The sequence below is a fragment of the Nothobranchius furzeri genome, chromosome 17 (genome assembly GCF_043380555.1).
Source record: "Nothobranchius furzeri strain GRZ-AD chromosome 17, NfurGRZ-RIMD1, whole genome shotgun sequence".
Lineage (NCBI taxonomy): Eukaryota > Metazoa > Chordata > Actinopteri > Cyprinodontiformes > Nothobranchiidae > Nothobranchius > Nothobranchius furzeri.
This window is the reverse complement of record NC_091757.1, coordinates 42,002,421-42,018,599: the sequence shown is the minus strand read 5'-3', so window position 1 is coordinate 42,018,599 and position 16,179 is coordinate 42,002,421. Positions and strand designations below refer to the sequence as shown.

General features: G+C 40.2%; 2 protein-coding genes across 7 annotated transcripts in view; both read right to left on the bottom strand.

The window, feature by feature from the left end:
- The window catches only part of arb2a (ARB2 cotranscriptional regulator A), a 201,415-nt gene extending 196,442 nt beyond the window's left edge, over positions 1-4,973 (bottom strand). The window contains exons 1-3 of one of the 3 annotated variants that reach the window (XM_015972423.3): positions 4,863-4,973; positions 4,148-4,286; positions 1,644-1,745 (exon numbers count right to left, since the gene is read on the bottom strand). In XM_015972423.3, the coding sequence (XP_015827909.1) occupies positions 1,644-1,745; positions 4,148-4,253 (208 nt within the window). In that variant the 5' untranslated portion in view covers positions 4,254-4,286; positions 4,863-4,973. The other 2 variants (XM_015972424.3, XM_054731701.2) reach the window with 2 other exon arrangements.
- Positions 4,974-9,336: 4,363 nt separating this feature from the next.
- The window catches only part of kiaa0825 (KIAA0825 ortholog), a 204,770-nt gene continuing 197,927 nt past the window's right edge, over positions 9,337-16,179 (bottom strand). For all 4 annotated transcript variants that reach the window (XM_070546078.1, XM_070546080.1, XM_015972418.3 and 1 more), the window contains one exon: positions 9,337-10,170. In XM_070546078.1, the coding sequence (XP_070402179.1) occupies positions 9,978-10,170 (193 nt within the window). In that variant the 3' untranslated portion in view covers positions 9,337-9,977. The remainder of the gene's footprint in view (positions 10,171-16,179) is intronic.

Here is a 16,179-nt window from a genome sequence, read left to right as displayed (position 1 = left end):
CCTTCCATTTGTACTTATTGCTATTCTTAATAATTGAGGGGGGAGAGAATCGGAAAGAAATCGTAAATCACATAAAAGTATATAAAATCGGAGATTTTACTTTTTGGCCGTATTGCCCAACCCTACTTCCACGCTATGACTTATACTTTCATGTTCTGAATTAGCCCCAACGTTTTCTCTCAGTGCTGCCAGAAAATGTGCAGATGGTATCCTTTGAACTGATACCCAACCTACATCTAAGAGCAGCACCCCTAGACCCTCGTCCCCCTGCAGCCGTGCGCACACCACCACAGTCATCAGCGACTTCCAGCTTTCAAGACAGCGATCACATACTGTTGGAGCAAGGCAAGCAAGCCAAAAGGAAGGAACAGAATTTCCCCAGACTAACAAGGCTGCCGCGGAGAGAACCGGGGCCACTCCCGCAAAACGTTTAGAGGGAGGAGACCTTTCCTGTCAAAGCGAGCATTAGATCTTGTATGTCCCTAAACAGCTAAGGTATTTCAAAATGGCGCATGCCTATGGAGCGCTGACCACTGTTTATGTTTGTATAATTGTAAAATTTCAAACTAAGAGGAATAACAAGAATGCACATTGGTTGGAACTATTAATGAATAAGGACAAGTTTCTGAACAGGATACACATAATTTTACACACTGTGGCTCCCAGTGTAAGGAATATGACAACCCTCAAAAATTAAACAAGCAACTAAAAGGGACTATGAAAAATCATCCACTAGACCATGGGTATTCAATTCTGGGCCTGGAGGGCCGGTATCCAGCACATTTTAGTTTTAACTCAGCTTCAGCACACCTGATTTTAATCAGCAGGTGATCAACAGGCTTCTGCAGAGCCTGACGAGCTGCTGCAGGTGACTCAACCACTGAGTCAAGTGTGTTGGAGCAGAGGAACCACTAAAATCTGCTGGATACTGACCCTCCAGGACCAGAGTACCCTGGCGCTGGGACCACAGGGGAATAACTGAAACAAAACTCATGCAAACATGTTCAATGAAATGGTTGGTTGGGATTTGAACAAAGCAGAAAAAAATGACTGACATAAGCAGAAGCAGTTTAAGATTTTTGATTTGTGAGCATTCCAGCTGCTGAGTGCACCAAAGTGGAGGAACAATAGCAAAAACAATACAAGAGGGTGAGCAAGCCTGGCACTGGGGCGTTAATTAAATCGCTTTTAGCCCTTCATTCGTTTCCCAACTTTTATTGAAAATAGGCCAATTTCATCTTTTCTGTGATTAATTAAAGAATATAGCCATTGCCTCGTATACAGGGCACTTTACTTTTGTAAATAATACGTTTTAAAAAAAAACTTCCAGATTTCAGCCAAATAGCTGATTTTTTACACCAATGATTAGCTGCTTCATTGTGTATGTATATGTGCAAATTAAAATTATGTGTTTAAAAGGTTTCAAGTGGACATTACTTCAGTTTAAGGGTGCGTAAGACAAAACTATAGAATTGTTTTGCTGTAGACAATGATGACCAGACACGGCACATTTTGATGTCTATCTTCCTTTCTCAAATTATCTTGCCTCAATACAGCTCCTAAATTGTATTTATCATAGCTAAAACATGACCCTTAGATAGCAGACATTTTGTTATTTTAGCAGCGGGTTTTGTGTTACTTACATTCATTAAAGGCATATTCAAACTCCTCCAGTGTTTGAGGGAAATTGAACGGAGGTTCGTCTTTCTTCATTAATTCGTCTAAATCAATTCTTGACAACAAATCTGTGGACAGAGAAAATACGACATATAAAACAACAAAACACAAAGAGCTGTATTTCCCTTCTAGCTTAATTTTCTGTGAATATTTGAAATCTTTTTGTTTAAAGCCATGTAGGAATAACACACATCTAATATGAGTTATAAAATGCATGTCAGTGCTTGTTGAAACTCTGAGGACAAATGTCCCGTTTATGAAAGACTTAGGCCCTGTCCACACGTAGCCGGGGATCTGCCAAAACGTAGATATTTTTCTACGTTTTGGCCTGTCATCTACACGAAAACGGAGTTTTTTCACACGAAAACGGATCTTTTTAAAAACTCCGGCCAAAGTGAAGATCTGCGTTTTCTCCGTTTTGGGTGTCTGCGTGTGGACGGACAAAACCGGAGTTTTAAGGTCCGCAACGTCACTTTCCGCAACAAATTAATGCTGACATCACGTGTGCGACCTGTGTTTACACTAGCCGGCATCATGGAAGCCCTCAGAGCTGCGCTCTGTCACTACCCGATCCATCAATTGTCCAAGCGCTTTCTGCTTGTTTGTTTTTGCAAGCAGAATTACTGCTCCTTGCAGAAGACCACAGACGAAGGACGAGGTTAAGAACAGGGGAAGTACTGCTGCCTACAGGTCTGGCATGTCCTTAACAACGTATTTATCCGGGTACGTGTGGACAGAGTTTTTTTTTTAATGCGGTGGTGTGGATGCAAGTTTTTGGAGGGGTGGATATTCGTTTTTAAAAAACCCCAGCTACGTGTGGACTAGGCCTTAGTGACTCATCCTGCTCCAACACGTAATTTCCATTAGGGCTGGGCAAAAACATTCCTATCACGCTATTAATTTTCATATCGGTGAATATTAATACATATATTATAAGTATTTTTGTCAACCCTTAAGGCTTTCTGGTACTTTAAATTAAGATTTGAAGAGATCAGAAGGTTCTTTTTGATTTAAAGATTTATTGTCAAAAGCTGGCCATGTCATGAAACATTATGAAACTGTTTCAGAACAGAGCAGGTTTTGGACTCTTATTTCCTGATGTTTGGATATCTCACCTTCGATTTGATAATAGCAGCGCGACTCTACCACTGACTCCTTTTGTTCTGCTAAACTGATGTTTTATCTCCACAAAAAACCCAAGCCTGCATGAGCTCTGCTGTGGAGTTGCTAATGCTAATGGTTAGCTTCTACTAACCGAGGCGTTCTCTGCTGTTTCCTAGACGCTAAACCAACAACAACCTTCCCCGTCGAGAGTCAAGATGGGTGAGTCCATGAACGTTAAGTGACAGTGTGACGTAGATCTGTCAGGCTTTTCAAATCCTACAGTTTCAGTGTCAGAAGTTAAAGAAGGAAATAGATGAAGGAGACTTTTTTCATGTTCAGTCTGCATGAAAAACTCAGACTCGAAGAGATTATAATGACAACATTATTTTTTTAAGTTTTTTTCAAGGTTCCACACCTTTAAAGACCAAGTTAACTCATTATTTTATTTTTATTTTTTTTTTTTATCTGCAGTGGTCTCTACTATAAATTAATGCATTGTGAGACAATCTCTGCTGGGGAAAAAATAAATAAATAAAACACTTGTGCTCCTATTTCAGAAACTAAACTTGAGCCAGAGCAGAGGTGAACAGAAAACAGCAGGTTTTGGAGTCCTATTTCCTGATTTTCGGACATCTCACATCTGATTAGATAACAGCAGCACGACTCTACCACTGACTTTGTTTGCTCTGAACTGTTTATGTTTTTATTTCCACAAATAACCCAAGCCTGAAGGAGTTCTGCTGTGTTGTGAAGTTGCTAATGCTAACGGTTAGCTTGTACTAGCCCAGATGTGCTCTGCTGTTTCCTGGATGCTAAATCAACAACAGCCTTACTTGTCACAAGCCCTGATGAGTCCATGAATGCTAATGTTCAAAGTGACATGCAATTAATGTACTTTGTTTCCCTGTCTAATTCTATAGGTAAAGACTATTTTCACATTCAGACTGCATGTGAAACACAGAGAAACCAATCACATTTAAAAAATAACAAGTAAAAATGGTTTCTCAGTGAACTTGCTCTTTAATATAGGCTAAATACATTTAAAAACAAACATGAATAAAGACTAGAGCAAATCCATTTATACTCGTACTTTTTCCTCCTCAATGTCTTCTTGTGTATTTATTTTAATGAAATGTGTTTTAATTTTTACTCTAATGTTAGCTTTGTTTGTTTTACACAATTACACCTAAGAATTAAACCATAAAAGGCCCAGGCAAGGCCAACTAGAAGAGATAAACAAAGCAACAGCTGTATGATTTCATGAGCACTGTTTGTGTAATCATTTGTCGCAATTAAACTGATATTTACCATGTTCCTCAGCTTTGCCTGCACACCCTCTAGCAACACGCTGTGTGTGTTAATTCACCTTTGAGTGCAGTAGTTCTCTCTCTGTCATCCTGGCCAGCGACATGGGCCATGGTGATCCACAGTATGTACAAGGCTGATGTGGCAGCACAGAGATGAGAGAGCATGGGTCCTCCCCTCACAGATCACTGAGATGAATCCTGCCACATAAAGTGAAATTACATTTATGCTGCAAAACATGCTATAGTACATATGCACGCCTCTTAATGTCACGTTCATATAATGGGAATAATAGTAAATCAATTTAAACCTGTTGCACAAGAGCGTGCGTGAAGTAATACTAGCATTTAAAGACAAAAAGCTTAATTTGGTGAACAAAACAGCTGGAACCAATTCCAATAACACCTAAGAAGCGTAGCTAACGCAAATGCAAGGCTAGTTGCTGCTCATAATCTGTAAAAACTAATAACACGTATCAGATGTGTCGATTTTGCAAAGCTAGCATTAATTCCTGCTTCCTAAACAACAACAACAGGTATAAAGTCCAATTCCACGCTCAGCCAGCTCGGAGTGCGCCACCATTTCCCGAACAATAAACAACATCTGTTTTATTATAAAGAACTCCTGTCGCTCTGCTACATGCAGCAAAAGCTGCGAGCGGACACGATATTCGTGTTTATTAAGACGAGCTGTCCAACCCAAACGAAACGGGGAGCTTCAGAGAGGACCAGCTGTTTACAGCAGATGCATGCACACTTTCTGTTTGACTCACGCACCATATTGTTTTATTATGCGACTGTCCTGCCGCAGCTGCTTCCTTGAATTTCTCTAAAACAGGAAGGACTCTCAGCAGAGCAGCGTGGAGCGCGCGTGGCTTCCGGGTTACCGAGGCAACGGACTGGAAGGGAGATTTAAAGGCACAGTGCCGTTTTTATTTTCTAGTGGCTGCCGCGTGCACTTACAAATTACTGAATGAGCTAGAATAAAGTCAAAAGTGACCTGACTGAGTAAATCAACAAGCACATTGCATTTACTTAACTGTTTTTACATTTTTGTCTTGTTTCATTTTGTACTACATTGGTTTTGTTTGATCTTATTTTTATGATAAATGATCAACACTTTCTGAGTCAGAGGACTCCAAAGTGCTTTACACATCAGTGTATCAGTCGTCCATTCTCACACACACGTTCACACACTGATGGTGATGAGCTATGACGTAGCCACAGCTGCCCTAGGGCACACTAATAGAGGTGAGGCTGCTCAAAAAGGATGACACCAGTCCATCTGACCACAACCAGCTGGCAAGGTTGGTGTCTTGCCCAAGGACACAACAGCAGAGCTGGGATTGAACCTGCAACACTCTGGTTACTGGATAACCTGCTCAACCACCTCCTAAGCTACTGCTGTAGTAGAAATATGTATTATTAAGTGATTTATCAAATAATGTATTATTAAGATTTGTTCATTTTTTTAGTATTTGCGTTCAGTTTTTTTATTTATTTTACACTGAATTAAATGGGGCAAAGTCTAAGTCAAGAACACTTTATTTTCTGCATGGTCAAATTATTCAGTTCACAATATTCTATAGCCGTTGTTTTTTTTACTGTTGTTTGTTTGTTAGCAGCTTTATTTTTATGGGGGTATTTGTTCGGCATTTGTACCACTGAGCTCAGTTCAATATGATATATGGGACAGGCACAAATAAGCTTTGGCTTCACCCTATGACACTTTCAATTAAACATTTTATTTCTTGGTCTGTAAATTTACAGAAGTTAAAAAAAATTACAAATGAAATGCATTCAATACATTCATTGGGGTGAGGATGGCAGAGGAGTTGAGCGCCCAAACTGTAACTGTAGGGTTGCGGGTTGGAGCCCTGCTCAATCTGGTACAGTTGTGTCCTTGGGCAAAACACTTTGCGGTTCCTGCCTGCTTTTGGTGGTAGCAGGGACCAGTGGTACCTGTGTTCAGCAGCCTCACTTCTGTCAGTGTGTCCCAGGGCAACTGTGGCTACAACATAGCCCATCACCACCAGGGTGTGAATATGTACATCAGGGCTATTTATTTCTGGGCCTCGAGGAACTGGATCCAGCCAGTTTTAGTGCTTTCTCTGGACCAACACACTAGATTCAGTGGTTCAATCACATGTACAGCAGCTCATCAGGCTCTGCAGAAGCCTGTTAATCACCTGCTGATTGAAATCAGGTGTGCTGAGGAAGGGTTAAAACTAAAATGTGCTGGATACTGGCCCTCGAGGCCCGGAAATGAATACACCTGGTATACATGAGTGGATCAATGATTCACTGTAGTAGATAGCGCTTGGGTGTCCTCTGAGTCAGAAAAGCAATATACAAGTGCAGATTATATGTCATTCATTAAAAAACGTTTTTAAAAATGCTTCTAATAAGTAGTAAAGAGGCAGTCGTGTCACTGAGGATGAAATTCAGCTCACTCCTGGGCTGTCCAACTTTAACAGACGAAGGTCAAAAGCCACACACTTTCTTTCAGGATGTTTCTGGTAGAGAGCAGAAATCATGAAATATGGCAAGTCATCCAGGTTCTTAAGCAGCAACGCAGCCTCTGACCATCACACTGCCACCACCACGGTTAAATACTGGAATAATAATCACCCTGTGATGGACTAGCAACCTCTCTAGGGTGTCCCCGGCCTCTTGCCCGATGACTGTTGAAGTTTCTGCAACCCTAGTGAGGATTAGAGTAGAATAGAATAGAATGTATTGATCCCACAGTGGGAAAATTCATTCGTTAAGGCTGCACATTCACTTAGAGAATAGGAAAAAAATAAAACAGGTAAATACACAAGGGCATCAGGCTGTTACCATAACATTCAGCAATAAAAAGGAATAAAACCAGGAAACAGAATTGCGTTTCCAAAGATAAACAGTATAAAATTAGGCTGTACGGATAATGGATGGATGGAATGACATTCTTGTTCTAAATTGCATGTTTAGTTTTACATCCAATGTAACGGGACACACACCATCTCAAAAAAATCCAAATGTTCAAATATCCACCCAGAATGTTCTCAAAGGTTCGAATATGAATTTTGTTTCTTGCAAATGTGGGACAGACCAATTCTCCCATGATGCAGTTTTTCTTACCCTTCTAGCTTAGTGATTGCAAAGGTTGGTATGCAGGACTCCATTCATTATGACAAAACTCAAATTTATAGGTCGTGAGATAATCGCCTTAAATCCAAAACAGAATTTCTACGTAAATTCTCACCATTCACAACAGCATTAAAATACATGTTTAACAAACACATGTCGCATAAAACAAATGGAAGTTGTTTGAATTATGTTTGTCTTCTTTCACCTTCTAGCTGTCACGTTGTGGGGAAGGTTAGGACCCAAAATGCAGATCACCCAGATGACAAGAGGCAGGAGTTGGTAAAAAGTAAAAATCCTTTAATTGGCAGGATGAAACAAAATAAATCCACAATACAGCAAGCCAAGAATCAAAAGTCCTGGAACACAGGACACCGAAAGCTCTCTTAGAGCACCAAAGTCTGGAGACATAAAGCTCACCAAGAGCACGAAACAACACCGACAACAATACACAATGGACCGACAACAACACAGAGACAAGACAGGGCTTATATAGACTGGGAAGATGAGAGGGAGATGAATTGCAGGTGTGTGGGAAGAGAGACCAGGTGAACACAATTACTAAATCAGAGAGGAGGAAGAAAACACTGGTGGGAAAAAAACACTAAATAATGAAAGGCTGTAAAAAAAGGAAAATGACCTAAGAGAAAAACAAAAGACCAGAAGGCATGAACCATAACTAATATTCTAAGGGGAAGCTGACACTAAAGGAAAACACTACAGAAAGAAACTACAGGGGCGTGGCTAAGAGGGGGCCAAGAGAGCACAGGACCTGGGAGAGGGATGTCTGAGGGGGGAAACCTAGAGGGCAAATGGGGAACACCAGGAGACACATGAGGAAGACGCAGACATGACACATGAGGGCGCTAGAAGACACAAAAGAAGCACCTAGAGACGAATGGAGGACAACAGGAGACACATGAGGGGAGACACAGACACAGACCATGACACTAGCAGTGTGTTTCATTGAAGTGTAAGTCTTTGTTTTTTGTATATTTTTATAAAATTCTAAGAAAGTTAACAGTCTGTTTTTGTGTAATGTTTCCATGTTGTTCACATAAATCTTGCTAAGGTGTACGCAGCAACACCAAATGTTTCAGCTATTAGCACGCGTTGCAACACTTCAGTGTTTATTACATCATGACAAGGTCTGGGTTTTGTAATGTTTATGTAGCTTTGATAAGACCTACATAAATGAACGATGTAGTAGAAGCTCTTTTGTAAATCACCTATCAGCTTCCCACTGTGCAATGTTTGCACATCCTAAAAAAATTGTTCTGGACTCAATATAGATATAATCTGTACTTCCATGCGTCGTTGACTGCTTGCAGGGTTTACAGCCTTCTGGGCTCATTTGTAAACAGTGTAAATACCAAAAAAATGTGGGTGGTTTGAGATATAGAAGGAAAAAAATAACTGATCAAAATGTGGATTTAGAGCGGTCATAAAAAAAGAGTTTGGTTTTTTTGCCATTTCTTCTATAAAAAGGATTTGTTATACAGTTAAAAACTGTAAATAGACTTGGGTAACACCTTACAATAAGGGCCCCTTTAGTGCATTATTAAGCATTAATAAACAAAGGGTCCCATTATTAACGTTTCCAGCATTTTTCACTATTAAGTATCCTTAAGGTTAGGACAAATGGCTGTGGGAGAGTTTCTGCTTAGTAATGCATTATATAATATGGTTAAGTAGTTGTTAAGACTTTATTTAATAGTTAATTAATGCTTAGTAATGAACTAATGTTAATAAAGAGACCCTTATTGTGAAGTTTTACCAAGGCTTATTTTCTTGTTGTTCCAGTCTTTTTCAAAGAAAGAGGCAGGAATCACTATTTTGTCTCCAGTAAGTGGTTTGTCATCCAGCAGCATTTGATTTTAAAAACAGGAAAGTAAAAACTCGGCGGAGCAGGAATTATGATTTTCTTTCTTTAAAAAATATAGTGTGAAGCAACATTTGTGAGCTAATTCTCTCTGCTGTTAAAAGTGTTACATTTAACCTGTAAAACAGCAAAAATAAGATTCATATTTTTATTGCTCGTGTTGTCTACGAACATAATCATGAACCAAAATAAGCTATTGACCGAACAAAGATAACACATTTGTCAAGGAAAATCAATGCCTGAAGAAAAAACATGGCTTTAATCTCATATTCAACAATAAAACATATTTATATTGCATATTGCATATTAAAGACAGATAAACCGAGAACTCGTGCGACACATACCAGTTAGCACTAAATGCTGACTGATGTTTCATTGAGGGGCTGAATTTTAGGGCAAATCAAAATCAAAACAGGTATCACTGTGCTTACAAACCATACCATTTGATGTTTTTTTTTTCAGGAACGAAGTGCTGACACCAACATCTTTACACTCACAGTCTTGAAAAACTTCAGCTACCTGCGGTGATCACACAGTCCTATCTTGTCCCAGCCAAACAAAGTCCCTGCTTCCCATTCTCCGGTACTGATTTCTGCAGATGTGTTCCATAAAGATAAAAAAGCATCTGAAGCAGCTTAGAACAGCACAGAGGGTTTGTTTCAGGTGTGTGCAACAAGAGAAAGGCACCAGCTCACACACACTTCTTTTCTTGTTGTTGTTTTTTTTATCTTTCTGGTTTTGTGTTGTTTTTTTCATGCACACGACTGCAAATTTGCTGTTTTATGTACATGTGCAGGCCAAATCATACAAACAAATGTGCAAAACTTGCATATAGACAGACTTCAGAGTTTCAAGACAACATTTAAATACAAAAATTCCAACTATGGGCTGTTATTGGGCAGCACTTTATCGGATGCTTGCGATTCCCCTTGGGGCTGCTTTGTTGGCGTCTCGTCAGTTCCGGGAGGATCGTGTGGGTCCTTGTGGCAGCAGCAAACCAAAATTGCTTTCTGAAGTTCTTCTATCATTGCACTCTCTGCATCTTCAAGCTCCACTCCCTCCTGCATATCCCACCTGGAAAGCATTGAACACACAAAACTGTCATTTTAATGCAAGCAAACATTTGTCACATTAAATGAGAACACATTCAACATTACTCATTGAACCTACAGCATTGTTGAGTGCGTGTTAACATTAACATGCCAGATCAGAACTCTGTTATGTTTCCATATAATTCTTCTATTTGAAGGGTGTCCAAACTTTTCGAGGGCCATCTGTCCTCAAGAACCAAGTTACCAGCCCCCGTGGGGCACAAAAAGGAGATTTCTTTAATTTAAAAATGATTTTATGGTGATATTTTGGTACTCCTCAAAAAGTGTCCAAAGTACGCACATTAGTACAAATCTGAAAAGAAAACTGTTATAAAGTATAAATCTACATGAAATGCCCATGGGAGAGACAAAATTCATCATTCTAGAAATAATATTTGGGGCCTCATAGACTCAGATTGCACTTTTGGACATGCCTGTTCTATTTATGTCCAATAAAAAATCTCACTAGTAGTCTGCTTTAGATTCATATTGAAACTCTGATCAAGCTGTGTTGTGTCACCATAATGTTGCAACATTACTCAGCCACAGGTGTGTCAAAGCTGAAAGTTTGCCAGCCCAGTGTTTCACCTCTACACAGAGCAACAACATTAATGAAACATTAAACCATATTATTTAGGCCTAAAGAAAAATAATTAAATGTTTGTTTAAATCTATGGATCATAGAAAATTTCATGAAATTGAAATTGTGACTTCTGATGTGAAAAAGAGAACAACCAACACTCAGATCCCCACAGAAAAGCCAACCTACTCCATCCTCTTCATCAAGAGGATGCACTAGGCTGTAAATGTGCGCGCGCACACACACACACACACAGTGAGAGAGAGAGAGAGAGAGAGAGAGAGAGAGAGAGAGAGAGAGAGAGAGAGAGAGAGAGAGAGAGAGAGAGAGAGAGAGAGAGAGAGAGAGAGAGAGAGAGAGAGAGAGAGTATTTCTCTACACCACAGGTGTCAAACTCGGTCCTCAAGGGCCGCTTTTCCATGTGTGTTTTAGTATTTCCCCATCTCAACACACCTGATTTCAATCAGCGCGTGATTAACAGGCTTCTGAAGAGCCTGATGAGCTGCTGCACAGGTGACACAGCTGTGTTGGAACAGGGAAACAACAAAAAGCTGCAGGAGACTGGCCCTCGAGGACCAGAGTTTGATACCCCTGCACATTTTAAAGAGCAAGTTCACTTGTTTTGGAGTTGAGCACTTTAGAAAAAAGCATTATGGCTCCAGTTTCAGGAAGAAGTAAGGAATGGGGATCAGAAAATGACAGGACTTGGAATCTGCTTTCCTGATTTTTAGGCATCTATGATTGGATAACAGCAACACAACTCTACCACTGACTGTTTGCTCTGCAACATGGGTCTTTTATCTCCACAAATAACACAAGTCTGAAGGAGTTCTGCCGTGTTATGGAATTGCTAATGCTAATGGTTAGCTTCCACTAGTCAGTCAAATGCTGAATCAAAAACAACCTTTCTGTCTAAAACCTTCACAAAAATGTGTTCTAATGCAGACATGAACGTACACATTTCCTTGTTCACACACACACACACACACACACACACACACACACACACACACACACACACACACACACACACACACACACACACACAGGAAGGAAAGTAATGAAATTATGTTCTGATTCAGGATCTTTCTCCATCACACCAATTTCTACCAAGTCAACATCAACATACACACTGACAGATCCTTCCCTGTTTGGATAACTACATTTTACAGAAGAAAAGCTCATGTTTTCCACTCCATCCTGTTTACAGACTGTCGCTTCTTTAAATATTTCTGATTCTTCACATTTCAGACTTGACATGTAGCATTAACGGGAAGATGTCGAGGGCAGTCTCGCTGTAATTCACACGCAGTATTTCAAATGAACCTTTCAATAAGCAGCTGTGGTCAATCAAATCCACGCAGAGAGCTGAAGGTTGTCCTTTGAGCTGCTGCATTATGCTGCCTCCACAGAAGAATTATATCAGTCTAACTTCAAATGATTGCATTTTCATTGCAATCTCTGTGTCTGCTTTTATCCCACCCTTCCTCCATTCCTGTTTCTCACCATGTCATGATCATGAGTGAAGTGCACGGTGTGTTTTTATGGAGTTAAAAGCAAATCATGTAGGTAATGCATACTAAAATGCTATTTTACCTTCAGAAGGAAGTTTGAGTTTATATGTCATAGCATGTTTCTGGACCAATCAGGTGTCTAATTTCTCTATTTCACAGCCAACTTCAGTGTATAGCAACAATCCTATGTAAGGAAGGTATGTTTTTATGTAAATGTGCCTTCTTCCGTCCACATATATATAGGTCATTGCTCTTTTATTGGGCAATGTTTAGGTTTATGTCTTCGTTGTGCAAACACAAATAAAAATAAACCCCCCAAAAGGCATTGAACAAAGATGGAAGTCATAAACAAGTTGGTTTGAGTGACACAGAATTAAAATCTGTTCTAACACAATGCCAATTTGATCCACAAATACTCGCACAAACAGAACAATACAAATGTCACACGGTGTGCAAAATAAGAGAAAAGAAACGAGCGAAGGGGAACCGACGGCTGGAAGAATGGCAGCCAATAAAGGAGGGAGTGGGAGAGGAAGGAAGGCAGGAAGGTACGGTAAAGGTTTTTCAATGTTTAATTTTCAAATAGGATTAAGCAGAATGACATTTAGCTGAAGGTTACATGCTCAGCATTGTCTTAGCTGATATTGATATGCAGGAGGCACCCTACTTGTCACTGGGACAAACACTGTTGATGAATGAGGAGCCTTTCCCAAGAAAGGTGTTAAGTGCAAATTTGAAATGAGTGTGAGGCAGAGGTGGGGGGGAGAGAGAGGAAGAGAACACACATACACACAATCTGAATGATCACAACAGTTGATGTAAACTGTCGCTGGATAATGTTACCAAAACTGTAAATTGTTCTTTAATGTATGGGGTTGCATATCTTGAGCTAAAAAGGAGCAAAAAAATAAAAAATAAATAAAAGAATAAGTGAGGATTTTTGTTGCGTGCATCTAATCTCAACAGCTACAACACAATAACGCCTCTTAGAAATGCATAAGTAGGCTAAAGTTGACAGTAACTTCACTGTGTTCTCATTTCAGGCAACTTTTTCCTCAGAAATTTACATCTTAATAAGCGGAGTCTTACCCTTTAATTCTTATGGGCTTGGCTCATTTCTCATGCATTAATACTGGAGCTGCTGACTTGGCTCTTCCTCTGAATACAGAATAGGACACACATATTAAGACTCATATATTTACAGGATTGATGCCATGGGAGATTGTCTCCGAGTGAAATGAGAAGGGCTGGTTCAGATCTATTTCAACGCGAACAACGGTGCAAGCCGTCCTAATCACGGGATGGTGGCAATACAGAAGAGGCAGCATCGTTCCTGATTCCTCATAATCAGTGGCGATGTTCAACAAATTAGGATCATCAGGCAATCAACTTGCTAAACATTACTCGAAGCTACGAAGATGAAACCTTTGCAAAGTGATAAAGAAGAATAAAATTATGTCAAATCACGGACAGTGGAAGAAAAAAAAGTATTGTCACGGACAAAGGGACGCAGAAAGGCAACACAATAAAACAAGCAGTGACAAGAGAGAGTGCCTAAAAGATGTCCAGAGTTTGTGGCTGGTGGTTTCTTCTGCAGCAGTCAGTGAGCTGAGTGGTTTCTCTCACAGTGTCGGGTGTTTGTGCTGCACAGAGTGCCCTGCCTGCTCTGCCACTGGGACCTCTGTTTGTTTAAAAGGCACGCCTGTCAAACACCAAGCGCCACAGACAGCCAGACACTCGGCTAAGTGACTCTGACAGCGGTCCTAATCAGAGGCTTTGCACATTGCCACAGGGCCTGGAGAATCCATCATAACCCAAGCCTAAATATTTAAAGTGCTAAACTTTCCAAAGGTCAAGCCTTTCCATTGGATGCTAGGGCGACATGTGTCAGAGAAGTAGAAGTGCAAAAGAAAAAGGAAGAGTGTTTGAAAAGATACCATGGTTTAATGACCTTCATCGTCTGTGAGATGTACTTTGAGATCAGGTCATTTCAAGTGAATGAAGAGAATTTTCCTTGACTGTCATATTCTGATATTTAATATAAATTATCAATTTACAGTGAAGACTGTAGACTGTGTTAGACAAAACAAGACAAGCACCTTCAGGAGAAGTATATTAAAAAAATCTGGTGGAAAAAAATCTGTACTTTAGAAAGCAACGGGTGAGTTTTACTTTCTAAAGATGAATGAAACTTTTCAAAAAATGCTTTTAAATTCAAATATCTGCTCTGCGGTGATATCAGATGTCAGGTTTCATTTCCAGGAGTAAAATAAATAAACTAATTTAGAAAAAGTTAAAATTACACGAAGAACCATAAAGACGAGCAATTGGGCCATAATGGATGTTTTGTATTTAAAAGTAGTTCATCCAAGGTAACTGACAAGTTCACAATACAGGGTAGGAGGTCATTTCTTTGACTCAATTTCCATTGAGAACCAAACATCCAATTCAATTTAGGTATGTGCCTGTGCAAGGCCATAAGCCAGAGGGAGATTGTAACTGACAGCCATTGGACAGCCGGCTGGATTTGAATATTGACGAGACCGAAACTTGACAGAAGGGATTATGCTGTGCCTTCTGACTTACTAGCTGCTACACTGATCCATTTTATTGTCAGATCAACTCAGTGTCAGATCTACAGTAAGTCTGTGTGGGGCGGTGTTGCCACACAGTATTAGACCCTCACCTGGGATCCCTCTCGATACAAAGTGATGTCCACTCAAAAGCTACAGGACAGGAACAACAAGGACAGAAATGTGCAATATCCAACCAAATCTGCTTCAGATGCAAGACAGCAGCACGTAAGGTCTCGAAAGCTCACAAAATTATGCGTCACTGTTTGCACAACAATAAAAAAAATTCTTATACCTTGAAAGAATACTGATGTAGATACAGCCGTATTTTAATAAATTAAAGAAAATAGTTATTAGAACATTTTTTTATGAGTTTGAATCTAAGATTTCATTCCTCAAAGCTGACCGAACAGACAGTCCCTTTTTGAACCTGAGCCAATAAATCAGAATCATATTGATGAATCTGCAGGTGCACTAAAATAAAAAATATATACAACGCTTATAAATTTGTGCAGAAGCGCTTTCTCGAAGGTGTCTAACCCGTCTTGTCTGCCACCACACGCACACCCTCCCATCTTGAGGGCAGACGAGTCATAGAGTGCCTGGTGAAAGAGCTTTGGACAAATCTGTGAAGGCCCTTTGAAAGGACATCCACAGTTACACAAGCTGACACGCATTTTCTTGCTTGAGCACAGATGAACATCCAAGCTTGAAGGCATGAATAAACACAAGTGTGTGTACAGAGGAATCGGCACAAACACAAGACTTCAAACACAAATAGTCTTAGATACCAAGTTCAAGCAATGATAAGCATATCTGAGAGGAGCAACAGATTTTTTCTTGAATTGTGCTATGAAAATCACAAATATAGACAGGTGTGGAAAAAAAGACAAACGTAGGGACCTGACTCATTTAGATAAAATCTCATTTCTCTAAACTTTACAATGTTCATTATGTCCTCTGTGACACTCCTGAAGAAGACCGTGTCACATTGAGGGTGTGGATGACGGCGAACCATGTGTGGTGAAGCAGATCAGGAGGCAGGAATGCAGGCACGGATGAAATAAAAATGGTTTTAATGGTAGAGCGGGAACGACAGAACAAAACAATGCTGACAACAAACAATGATCCGACAAAGACTCAAACAAGACGGGAGGTATAAATACTCAGGGAAACAATCAGGAACACATGGGCGGATTAACACGGGGCAGGTGAGAACAATAAAGACTAATTAGGCAGGGGAGAGACACAGTCAGGGAGGCAGGGGCAGATTGTGACAGTCCCCCCCCCCCCCCCCCCCCCCCCCCCCCCCCCCCCAAGGGACG